The 13,940-nt window shown below is 31.6% G+C and overlaps 1 protein-coding gene and 1 pseudogene across 2 annotated transcripts; both read right to left on the reverse strand.

Moving 5' to 3' along the window:
* Positions 1–2,168: 2,168 nt before the first annotated feature.
* Positions 2,169–4,191, reverse strand: LOC147940163 (UDP-glycosyltransferase 79B8 pseudogene; annotated as a pseudogene). The gene has a single exon (XR_015563822.1). The product of XR_015563822.1 is annotated as a UDP-glycosyltransferase 79B8 pseudogene (transcript).
* A 4,598-nt stretch (positions 4,192–8,789) lies between these two features.
* Positions 8,790–11,265, reverse strand: LOC104707275 (UDP-glycosyltransferase 79B8). Its single transcript, XM_010423592.3, has one exon. It carries the CDS (start codon positions 10,246–10,248, stop codon positions 8,905–8,907), a length of 1,344 nt encoding a protein of 447 aa, XP_010421894.2. The 5' UTR covers positions 10,249–11,265; the 3' UTR covers positions 8,790–8,904.
* Between the last annotated feature and the right edge of the window lie 2,675 nt (positions 11,266–13,940).

Raw genomic sequence — 13,940 nt, forward strand, 5'->3', positions numbered from 1 at the left:
GTTCAAAGATTTTTAGTCCGAAAAAATTCATCATATGAAACCAGTTAAAGTAAAAATAGTATTTGAGGCTAAAAGTAACTTTTTATCAAATCAATTTTTCAAATTTTTATCAAGTAAAAATATAACTTTTACAACTAAATGTTTTATTAAAATCTATATCTTATTTGATACATGAGAGATCAAAAAAAATAAATAAAAGACTCATTACTATTTTTCATGATTTTGGTACTTTCTATATAATAATTATATCTATATAACCTGATATTTTCGGATTTTCACCAAATATCACATTAATGTATACATACATACTACAATAGTTGCTGATCCGTTTTTTCACCAATATATCACATTAATATATACATACATACTACAATATACATACATAATTAAAGACAAATAATATGAATTGAGTATTATAAGAAGATATGGCATTAAAACAAAATTTAGGAAACGATTTAGATTTTTATAGAATTTTCTTAAAATAATTATATATATAATCACGTTATCATTTTGCTTTAATTTCGGGATTTTAGCTATCACATTAACTATATTTTGTTATAAATTATCTAATTTGGAAACAAAGAAATTATAACCATAAAAGATTTTAAGTGTAATTACTGATTTTTTTTAAGTTAGATATGTTTCTTATTATCAAAAAATTAAAATGTATTTTTAATATAGATAAAGAATTATAGTTATTATAAAAAATATAAAATAATTGAATATAATTTGCATGAATTAAGAAAAAAACAAAAAAAAAAGTATAAAAACGAAAACTAAGACTTCTCTGTTTTTGTTTTGATTCATCTTTTTCATGTTTACGAAGATATATTTTATACCAAACTATTTGTGAAACTAAAAGCATTAAACATAAAATAAACAATATTTTTTTGATAAAGTAAAATAAAAATTAATGACTTAACTGTATAAGAAAATCTTAAATGTGAGAACTAAAATGAAAACCATCACAAAAAAAGAATAACTATATTTAAAATTCCAAGTATATGATATTACAAAATCTTGATAGTGCTCTTTAACCAAAAAAAAAGTATAATAACCACTCGATTGTTTCTCCATCATTATCTTTTTTCTTATAAAGATTTCCAAAATTTGGAGACAGATCTAAAAATCAAGAATGAAAAAGTGTTTAAGGGTTTTTAAGGGTTATGTAATTATGATTGATGATATATAATCGAGGTTTAGGTGTATAGTATTTATAGGGTGAACATTATGTTGACGAAACAAACATTTCCAAGCAAGCAAAAAAAAAAAATCTGATTTAGTAACTAATTAGGGAATAAATAACTGTAATCTGTTTTTAAGGAATATGGTAGGGATATGATATCTTTTGGTATTTGAATTTGTTTCTTTAATTTGATTGTTAACATATACACTATTATAGAAGGAAAATAATATGAAATTAATGTTTTGAGATCGAATATTTAGGTTGATTTTTTAGCAATTAATGGATTATTTATTAGGTAGATATTTTTGGAAAATTGGTTAAAAGGAAATTTTGTTTTTTAAAATCGAAATCTTGATATTTTTTAACTTAATTACCAAATCAATATTTAATATTTAATACAATGGCATTCTTGTAAATAGGTGGCAACTTCAGAATTTATTTGCTAAATGTATTTGGAAAATGTATATATATTGATATTGCTTAAGAGAAAAGGGTTTAATTAAAGATCTTATCTGTAACACAGTATATGAAGCACATCTGCGACACGTCTCGGTAGAATGAGCATAACTTCTGAATGGCTGAACGTATTGGTCTAATTCAAACAGGAGGTGAAGGAGGACTCTGTCAGATTTCTATTGACCCTAATAATGTTTATTTTGTATATCAGAAAGGTTTTTTAAAATTGCACATAATAGGATGGCTTTGAAACTGTCTTGAAACAGGTTTTGCTCGCCTTTTTGTCATCCATCTATAAAAAACTGAATATAGGATGGCTTTGCCAAAAGGTTTTGCAAATGGTTAACTTAAATGAAGATTTTGAAAAAGTTGAATGAACATTTATCTAATTTTTACTTTTTGGGATGAAAGAATTGAAAAAATTGTTCAATTCATTCAACTTAAAATTTAAAAAAGAAACAAATTTGGAACTTTTGCTACGTAACTAAAATTGCTTTCAAATGTATTATAGTTTTAAAATTATTGATTTAGTATCATAACCAACCTTCATCATAATAAACACATACAATTATACATCTAATCATGTTTTTTCACATTGATCAAATCAGTCAATGCCTCAACAAAGTTATCCACGTAACCAGCAAATAGTCCAGGACTAATAAGAATCTCCTTCAATTTGGCGTGGTTACTCCTCACTAGCTCCCCGAGGTCACTGTCTTTATCCATCACAGACTTGACCGCATCTCTTAAGCTCTCCTTTGAAAACCATCCGGTTTTTTCCCTCGAAACTTCTACAGAAACCTCGAATTCCTCGGTCAACAATCTTGTGAAGAGAACTTGATCACCGAAAAATGGAATTAAAACCATTTGGCAATCACTCAGGAGACACTCCCATATTGTTCCAGGACCACAATGGTTCACAAAGCAGCCTACCGATGGATGAGACAATATCAAAGGTTGCTGCACCCATCCTCCCCAAACCACACCACGCCCCTTAACCCGCTCCTCGAACCCTTCTGGTAAACCTTCTTGGACCGTTGATGATCCTCTTGGTGGCTTTACCGCTAAAAGAAAGGGTAAACCTGTCAGCTCCATCCCTAAGCAGAGTTCTTGAAATTGATCCTTCTCAAGAACAATTTGGGTGCCAAGTGCACAAAAAATTACAGACCCCGGTGGGAATCCGCTCAGAAAATGGTTCCAATGTTGTTCTTCTAGTGGTTTACTTGTGTCTGGCTCAGGGAGCATTGGACCAGTCAAAAGAACATTCTTATGGTATTGATGCGATACATAGTCGCAAAATTTACCTTCCATTTCTCTGCATGTCCTCAGTGCGATGACATCACATTTCTTAAAACCTGTAGTGATCTGATGATAAAGTCTCTCGTAAAAGAACGGCATGGTTATAAAGGCATGAGCATCGTTTTCACGGCACAACACCTTCGTTGAAGGATAACCCGGTGGGGGAACACCTAATGGAGTATCAGGCTCACGTAAATGAGCTATAGCTGTAGCAGATATTATGATGTAGCTCACACTCTTGATCATATGCTCTTTAGCCACTTCTGGAATCCAGTGAGCAAAATCGAAGAAGATCAAGTCTGGTCTCGAAGCATGAACGGCAGCTTCAACCTGATCGCGAGTGAGATCCATGGCTTCGGACAAGAAGTTGTCCATCGAGATTGAGATATCCGAGGTTGTCTCGGCACCAGCAGGGAGGCCATTGACATGAGGGACTGTGAGAGGGTGAAAAACAATACTGTCTGGGAACAGATTGTGATGTTCCAACTGTTTTTGAGCTTTCTTAGGGAGCAAGAAAGTAACCCGGTGACCTTTCTCAGCTAGTTTGTTTGCAAGATGTAGAAAAGGAATCATATGACCAAAAGCAAACCATGGGAACATAAATGCATGGAACTTTGGCTCCATTTCCTTTCCCAAATTGTAAAAGCACCAAATAAAAAGTATTCAAGAACTCAATGGAATATCTGTTGTTTTTTTAATTTCTTTTTTTCTTCGTTTGTGGATTTGATTGTTGTACAGCGAAACACCCTTATATGAACTTGGAGAATGGTTTGGTGAATTGAGATATTTTTTGAGAAGTTAGTGGGTTACAGAAGCACATGTGTAAGAAAACAAAATAGATAATTGAGAAAAACACTACAAAAAGAAGTCACTAGAGAAGGAGCCAATAATTCACTATAAACAACAAGTCACGCAAGAGAGGCAAGAAAAACAGGCGTGAAAAGGACTTAACAAAAACATGTCACGAGAGAAGATAGCGAAGACGAACATTACAAAAATCATTCACAGTTGGAGGCATGGGTTAGCTTGAAGACTAGTTTAGTGGATTGAAATATTTATTGAGATGCACATGTGTAGAAGAAAATAATTGAGTTAAGGACACAGCAAAAAACAATGCCAGAATAGAAGGCTGCAGCGAAGAAGAACGTCACAAAAAATCAGTCACAATGGATAAAAACAATCAACTTTATTTTTTTCTTTTGATTTGTTGCTTTCGTACGAAGCATTACTTTTTTTGTTAATTTGTTGCTTTGATTAGGTAAATTAGGACAAATCAGGTGAAGCAATCAACGTGATAAACGTCCTTCGACATCCATGTTTTTTCTTTTCAAAGTATTTAATTCTGTTTTTTTTTCTATAATGTTTATATAAACTTATATTGACATTACACTTTTTAATTAGTCCGAATACAACATAAAGAGCCAATATTTGTTTTGCTCTGGTTTGTAAGACATTTACTGTATTAAGAAATTGAAAATACAGTCTAAAAATTTCCAAAAAAAAAAACACGAAAGTCCGACGTGATCATGGCTTCCAAGTTTTCTTCAAAGTATCTAATACATTAGGTAAGAACTTGTGTTATGCGCGGATTCAATTGCGTTTTGAACTTGGCGATGTTATGTATTAAAATTTATTGAAATTATTATAGCACTTACTCTTAGATCAGATTCATTTATGTATTATTATCTGTTTATCAACGATAACGATCGAAGAAGTCTGTTGATTGTGTATTATTGATTTAGGTCAATGCATACTCTTATTTTTCTATTAGTAAGAAAACATCTAAGTCCAATTATTTATTTCTGCATCGTCACTTGTTTATTTTAATGCCACATAATAAGACAATATACTTATAGAGATGCTTTTGTTTATCAGTTTATGCATCCATGTTTCATTCATGGTTGATTATATATTTCATCGATCCTTTTATTATTAAATATATTTAACTACTAGTATAATTTATTTTAATATTTTTGAAGTATATTTTTGTGTCATTTTTATGATCGACTCAAAATTAAATATACAATCTAATTCAATGATTTTGATCCTTATTAATTATAATATTTTTTATATAATACTTCTTCTGTATAATAGATGATTTTTTAGGATTTTCACCAAAATTAAAAAAATAATGAATGTTGTATTATTATTAGTACTCTTGTTTTATATTCCTTTTAATACTCATTTACTCATACTTTTCTTACACTTGTCATTCAAGTGAATGTCTATATTTATTTATTTTTATTATAAAACTAAAAACATTAATTAGTTATTTGATTTAAAAATAAAAATGTGTTAAATAAACTAAAAAAATCATCCTTTGTGATACAAGAAAAAATCTTAAAACATCAACCTTTATGATACAGAGGGAGTATGGTTTTTCATTGATATCCTAAATTTCTATCATTAACAATAAATATAGTAATTAATAATTATCATAATATTCATCGAGGTTTTCATTATTTAATCTAAAATTATAACTTAAAACCAAAATTATTTAATATTGAATAAATAATATATATTAAAATTTAATAAATTATTTATTCAGTTATTCTTAATAAAATTTATATAATTATAATTTTTTTTAAGTTCAACACCTATTAATTTAATAACTGATACTGTAAATATTTGTAAATATTATTAAATATCTATAAAACTTACAGAACGATATCTCATGAGATTCTCTTTCTCTTCTCTCTCGGGAATAAAAACGGCTAACCAAAAAAAAAGCTCTTGGATTTGCACAACAAACCGCATCAAATCGGAGAAAAAAAAGAACTAACCCGAGCAACAACCATAGAGTGGTGTCGACCGACGCCCTTCTTTGGCATCTCAACACCCAAACCGAAAACTCGGTTCATGTGTGTTATAGTTAACCGAATAGTTAAACTGTAACTTTTTAACCTTAATTGTTTTAAAACATAATAAAATATACTAATAGCTAATTATTTAATATGAATCATATAATATATAGATATATGAATAAGCTTAAAAAAAGTATATCAATTAAAAATAAATAATATCATCCATATCATATCATCAAATAATATCAACCATATCATATTATCAAATACTTATAATATCGTATTTAACTATACACGCTTTAACCAGAACTATATTTAACATAAGGCTAAACAAATTTCGGACTATAACTAGTGATTAATAAACTATAACCTTAATAACCATAACCCTACTATAAAATGCCTAAATATAGTAGATATCTTCCATTTTTCAGCTATGAAGAGAATAAGAGATTCATGAACTTTGCAAGAAGTGTATCATCTTCTCCTCTGCATCGTCATGAACTGCATCACCACCGTCTATTTTTGTCCACTAATAATTATTTTTGTCTTCGATGGAACTTGTTTTTGTTCAACATAACTAAATGTATACTCTTGTATTCTGGGAATGAGACTAGTGAAGATATGTTCTAAATTCTGATGATGACAATTAAAAGTTTGGCTAGGGTTTCAAGTATAGTTTTGACGAAGAAGATAACTACATATATGTTTTTTTGTTTACGATAATTATGGTCCACGATATACTGTATATATATGTGCGATCAAAAATTCCAAATATAGGCTTATCTTAGTTTTTGGTCCATGACGTTCCGTTGGGTTACACGCCTTAATGATATTGGTCCCGTTGGTTACACGATTTATGTTTTACGGTTCACGACACATGTTGTGGTCCACGCTTTAATGGTTTTGGTCCAGGCCACAGCGTTTGTCTCTGTGTTTGTGAATTATTATCCAATTCTAAGAAAGCTAGAATTCGTTTGTCTCATCAACAGCCAATCACAATGTTGAAGTTTGAAGATGTTTAATATAAGAATATTTTTCAAAATATTCAGAAGGATTCAGAAGGATGCTACCTAAACTTCTCTTTATTCGGTAAGGAGAGGTTCAGAATTCATCTTCATCACTCCTGCAGACATACACAAAAACATTAAAGCCGGTATGATCTATACGGTAAATTTTAGCAAGTAAAAAAAAAGAAACGTACGTTGTAAGCGGTCTGTTACATCCCAAGTGAAAATGTTTCAAATGAAAGCTCTAATAAATCTTGAGGTATGATCTACTTGGTCCAAGTGTTTTTAACCTTTTAATTAACTAATGCATATATATATATATATATATATATTTTCTTGGATATAATTTCTGGTTTTATCTAATCAGTCCAAAATTTAACCCAAAAGAAGAAAAATCTAATCAGTCTAATGAAGATGAAATCACTCATAATTAATCTTAAGAAGGCTTTTTTACTCCTGGATACAAGATAGGGATGCATCACCACGAGGATATAATCAATACCGAACTTGAAATTGGTGTTGACTTTCCACGAGAGTTGCAAGACACCACAAATCCTACGGACATTGTGGTTGTTCTCTTGAAACGCCGAGTTTGTGAGTATAATTCTTGGAGATTGGAAGATAACGTCGGTTAGGTTGAAAAACTCTCCCTCATTAAGATAAAAATTCATAACTCATAATATCATGTGTGGCCTACATAATTGATAAATCATTAGCTTGACGCTTGACAGATGTGAGTTGTTGGATGGACACAAAACGTTAAAACAACTTTTTAAAAAAGATTTTAGCTTATTAGTAAAAAAAGGTAAACTTATTTAGAGTGCAAATGGTAGGATTAATTGAAGATTTTGAAAGAGTTGAATGAACATTCAAAATTTGAAAACTATAATAGTTTTTACTTGTTGAGATGAAAGAGTCAACCCATTTATCTTCAAAATTTGGAAATAAACAAATGTAAGGGTTTTGCTATGTAAGTAAATCATTAAAGCATATTATACTTTGAAAACTACTACTTTTAAAACAATACTAGGTTTTGAACCCACCCGTAGCGTGGGTTTATTTGATATATTTTGATGAAAATTATATATAATTGATGACGGTAATAAAATATTATTTTATAAAAAAATTTAAATTAGTATTAAGGGAAAAAAATAAATTTCAGATACACATTTTTAAAAAATATAAAAATCAGTTGTGTTATAAAATCTAATCTGATAAAAAAAATCATGAATTTAACTCGACGTCGAGGCAAACTGATGACCTCACATATCCTAAACAATTTTTATACATGGTGAAACTAAATACTTGAAATTCAACAGATCAGAAAAACGGAACAATTTTATCATCATGAATTTAACTCGTTTTCATATTTAATTGATCGCTATGACCTATGATTTCGTGTTTTTTATTCCATGTTTTCTTATTCTTCATATTCTTTCTTGTCATTCCATTGTCAAATTTTGGAGTAATTGTCATCATTACTTTTACTGTATGGTTCTTCGTTATATTCTTTTTATTCTTCTTCCTCGTCAACTTCTTCACATTAGGCCACTGAAAAATATTTTTTTTAGACTACCACACAACTTGTTAACCCATCAAACTTTTTAATGTTTTAGTTTGATCAAATAAAAAACTGGATCAAACCGAATAAAAATTTTAAACTTGGACGCCTGATAAATCAAGTTTTCTTGCTCATTCGTTGTTGGAAGCATATTAATCTTTTTTATACTGGTTCTGAACCATTGTCTAAAACTTTTCTAGCCGATGTGAGATATTGTACATAGTTCTTTTATTTCCATAAATTTAAAACTTTCCTTTTTCTAAAAATTCTGGAAATTTAAAAAATGTTAATGAATGATATGTCAAATCTTGATAGGTTGTTTAAAATAATTTTTAATATAGAAAATTCTGGAAATTTAAAAAAAGTTAATTAGTGAGGTGTATAATCTCTATTGGTGGTTTAAAATTCTACATGGACAGCTTAAGAAGGTTATAGCTCCTATTTTATTTAGTATAGATTTCTAAAAAGTAAGCATCTCAACCGAACTAAAATATTGACTTAATATCATTACCAACCTTCATCATACAAACATAAGTTTGACTCAAGAAGAACTCTTGTCTGGCCAGTCGTACAAAGTATATAATTTCAGATCTAATCATGTTTCTGGACACTGATCAAATCAGTCAATCCCTCAACAAAGTTATCCACGTAACCAGCAAATAGTCCAGGACTAACAAGAATCTCCTTCAATTTGGCGTGGTTACTCCTCACTAGCTTCCCGAGGTCGCTCTCTTTATCCATCACAGACTTGATCGCATCTCTTAAGCTCTCCTTTGAAAACCATCCTGTTTTTTCCCTGAACACTTCCACAGAGACCTCGAATTCCTCAGTCAACAACCTTGTGAAGAGAACTTGATCACTTAAAAATGGAATCAAAACCATTTGGCAATCAGTCATCAGACACTCCCATATTGCTCCAGGACCGCAATGGTTCACAAAGCAGCCTACTGATGGATGAGACAATATCAAAGGCTGTTGCACCCATCCTCCCGAAACCACACCACGCCCCTTCACCCGCTCCTCGAACCCTTCTGGTAAACTTTCTTGGATCGTCGATGATCCTCTCGGTGGCTTTACCGCTACAAGAAACGGTAAACCTGTCAGCTCCATCCCTAAGCAGAGTTCTTGGAACTGATCCTTCTCAAGAACTATCTGGCTTCCAAGTGCACAAAACACTACTGAACCAGGTGGGAACCCGCTAAGAAAATGGCTCCAGTGTTCTTCTAGTGGTTTACTTGTGTCTGGCTCAGGGAGCATTGGACCAGTCAAGAGAACCTTCTTTTGGTATTGACGCGAAATAAAGTCGCAGAATTTACCTTCTATTTCGTTGCATGTCCTCAGTGCAATTACATCACAACTCTTAAAACCAGTAGTGAGCTGATGATAAAGTCTCTCGTAGAAGATCGACCTAATTACTAAGGCATGAGCATCGTTTCCACGGAACAATACCTTCGATGAAGGATAACCCGGTGGGGGAACTTCTACTGGTGCACCAGGGTCATGTAAACGAGCTATAACTGTCGCAGATACTATCATGTAACTCACACTCTTGATCATATGTTCTTTAGCCAATTCTGGAATCCAGTGAGCAAAATCGAAGAATATCAAATCCGGTCTCAAAGCACGAACCGCAGCTTCAACCTGACCGCGAGTGAGATCTAAGGCTTCGGACAATAAATTATCCTCCGAGATTGAGATATCCGAGGTTGTCTCGGCACCAGGAGGGAGGCCATTGACATGAGGAACTGTGAGAGGGTGAAAGACAATACTGTCTGGGAACAGGTTGTGATGTTCCACCTGCTTTTGAGCTTTCTTAGGTAGCAAGAATGTAACTCGGTGACCTTTCTCAGCTAGTTTGTTTGCAAGATGTAGAAAAGGAATCATATGACCAAAAGCAAACCAGGGGAACATAAAAGCATGGAATTTCGAATCCATTTCGTTTCCCCAAATTGTAAAAAGAAACAAAACAAAACAACTAAACAAAGTATTCAAGAATTCAAAAACAAGTATATGCTTCTTTTTTTTCTTCGTCTCTTTGTCTGATTGTTGTGCAGTGAAACACCCTTATATGAAACTGAAGACTGGTTTGGTGGATTAAAATATTTAGTGAGAAGTTAGTGGATTACAGAAGCACATGTGTAGAAGAAAAACGATTGGTTAATTAAGAAGAACACTACAAAAACTAAGTCACAAGATCACAACTCGAGAAGAGAGCCAATAATTCACTACAAAAATAAACAAGTAACAAGAGAGAAGCAAGAAGAACAGGTGTCAAAAGAAACAATAGCTAATTAAGAAGGACACAACAAAAGACATGTCACAAGACAAAGACAGCGAAGAAGAACATTACAAAAATCAATCACAATAATTAAGAATTACTTCTTTGTTTTGCTTTTCTTTGGCCACTTGCTTTGATTCTTCTTCATTGAAATAGGACAGATTAGGGGAAATAGGAAAACATTAGGTGAACGAAAAAAAAAAGGTGAAGCAATCAACGTGATAAATGAGTGAATGACAATATCCTTATCCATAAAGTAACTTTCTTTTGTTTTGTTCTGGTTTATACGATATTTATTGTATTTAAAAAAAATTCGAAAACACATATTAAATTTGAGAATAGAACATAAAATTTGAGGGATGCCATTGACATGAGGGACAGTGAGAGGGTGAAAGACTACTGTCTGGGAACAGGTTGTGATGTTCCAACTGTTTTTGAGATTTCTTAGGCAGCAAGAAAGTAATCCGATGACCTTTTTAAGCTAGTTTGTTTGCAAGATGTAGAAAAAGAATCCTACGACCAAAAGCAAACCACGGGAACATAAAAGCATGGAACTTTGACTCCATTTCGTTTCCCAAATTGTAAAAACACAAAACAGCTAAACAAGTATTCAAGAACTGTAAAGAAGTATCTACTTTTTTTTTTTTTTTTTTTTCGTCTACTGTTCGGATTGTTGTGCAGTGAAACACCCTTATGAACTTGGAGATAGCTAAGATTCCTGATTTAGTGAATTGGGATATTCAGTGAGAACTTAGTGGACTACAGACGCACACACGTGTCAGAAGAAAACAAAATATCTAACTTATAAGAATACTACAAAAACAATTAAGGAGAGAGCCAATAAATCACTAAAAACAAACAAGTCATTCACAAAGAGAGCCAAAGAAGAACGGGTGTCCGAAGAAAAGAAGGGCTAATTAAGAACAACAAAACATGTCACAAGAGAAGATAGCGAATAAGAACATTACAAAAATCAGTCACAGTTGGAGGCAGAAATAATTGGATTTACTCCACATAAAAACCCACAAAATCATCAATATTGACAACTTTACATGCATCTTCTACACGTTTCTACGTTAACAAATATCAAATTTTCATAATTCGAAAATGTGGATTTGGACACATCATGTTGGAGACTTACAGATTTAACGGCAATGATGACCAGTTATTGTTTACTTCGCATTTTTCTAATTAGTTAAAAGATAAAATTTCTAAAACTAGCCACCTACTGGGTTTTTAATGTATAATATAATATCATAAAATGGTTTATTTAATTATTTAGATAAATCATTTAATTTGATAAAATAAAATCATTATTTATTTTATAACTAATTTTAAATGTGAAATATAATTGTAGTTATTTTCTAGTATTAGTTTATGTGTAAATGTAGACATTTATACATTATTAGACGATTTATATATATATATATATACATGTCCGAGATTCTTGTATAGTGTGTAAAATTTTGTTGTATAAAGACATCTGACTCATATATACAGTAGAACTTCTATAAATTAATAGTTTTTAAATTAATACTCGCTCTAAATTAATAAAAAAAAATTTCTCAAATTGGAACGATGTAAAAATGACACAATTCGATAAAATAATAAGATAATATTTTTTTTAAAAATCCTATGTAAAAATATGGTCCCAACAATATTATAAATTAATAATAATATAAACTAAATAATATATATATATCTAAAAATTTAGTGAAATATGGCTCTATTATTATTTGTGTATTCTTGAATTTGCATTCCAGCTAGAACTCATCTCTAATGAAATCCAGCTAGAACTCATCTCTAATCATTTTCATTGTATTAAAAACTTTTGGTGTAATCTTCTCAAATCGCATACAAAAATTATCGAAAGTCCTAGCTGCGATAATTGTTTTTTACATGTAACTATTTCTAAAAGAACCTCAATATCTTATTAATTTATAAATTAAAACCTCTATAAATTAAAAAAATTTCATGGTCCCGACTTTATTAATTTATGGAGGTTTGAATTTCCAGGGAAAAAATGGACCCAAAATTATTGAAAGATGAACAGCTCTAATATCCCAAAATTGTGAATAAACCCTCCAGCATTAACTATTAGGGAGATTTACTCAGATGTTATACATTTTAGGTAATATTATCAGAATCTACAAATTTTTTTTTTATTATTAGAATATTTCGGGTATTTTTAAAATATCCGACGTGCCCTTGTTTTATGTTACTGGGAAAAACGTAATTATAAAAATGTCATTGCTACGTGAGACGCCACGTCGGAAATCGCTGACGTGTATTAATAACTCAGCCGTAACGCATTAGAGAGGTAATGACGGCTGAGTTATAGGTATGTTGCGGCTGATTTATGGAAAAAACATTTGAGTAAGAGCGGATGGCTGACTTAGATTATAACTCGACCAAGAGTTATGGCTGACTTATTAAAATCTGGCTGAATTATGTTCTAACCAAGCCGTCCTTACGGCTGACTTATTAAAATCTGGCTGAGTTATGCTCTAACTCAGCCGTCATTACGGCTGAGTTTTGACCCGATGGTTGAGTTGTCAAAATTTTGGCTGAGTTATCACTACGATACGGCTGAATTAACTTTTTCCGGTTGGCTGAGTTATGAAAAACGGCTGACTTATTAGATGTAGTTACGGCTGAATTATGGTTAAAAACTATAACTCAGACGAGATAGGCTGACTTATCATACAACTCGGCCATTTCATGGCCGACTTAGTAGCAAAAGATTAATTACTAGAATCTTATTCAGTTACGACTGACTTATTAAACGATACGGCTGAGTTACATATTTTTGGTTGATGAAGCGGCTGAATTTGGCAGCCATTTTTTGCTTTTTAATTACTATAATGCTATCCATGTTGTGACTGAGTTATAATTTGTTTGATGGCTGAGTTTTATTTATTAGGCTGATTTATTATTTGTTTGATGGCTGACTTGCCACGTCGGACGCATCATCCATGTCAGCATTCCATGTCATCATATTTCTTGTCCGGAAATACAAAACGTCGTTCCTTCAACTCTTGTTCTTCAACTGGTTATTAAGTGAACTATTTACATGGTTTTTACCTTCTTCTTCACCTTGTTCTTCTACTTCTTCTTCACCTTCTTCTTCACCTTGTTCTTCATTTTCTTTCATGGATCCAGTTCCGGTACTAGTTGTGTCCGGTAATTGGGTAAAGAAACAGACATATGTATTTAACATCGACAATAGAGGGTGTATAGTTGTGCAGATAGATGGAGACACAACACACGACAAGCTTGTGGAGCTTGTTCTTGAAGACTACGGATTGGACGCGTTTAGCCATGAGCTAAAGCTGAGCTACATGTTCTC

The sequence above is a fragment of the Camelina sativa genome, chromosome 8 (genome assembly GCF_030686135.1).
Source record: "Camelina sativa cultivar CO46 ecotype springtype chromosome 8, ASM3068613v1".
NCBI classification, from domain to species: Eukaryota; Viridiplantae; Streptophyta; class Magnoliopsida; order Brassicales; family Brassicaceae; genus Camelina; species Camelina sativa.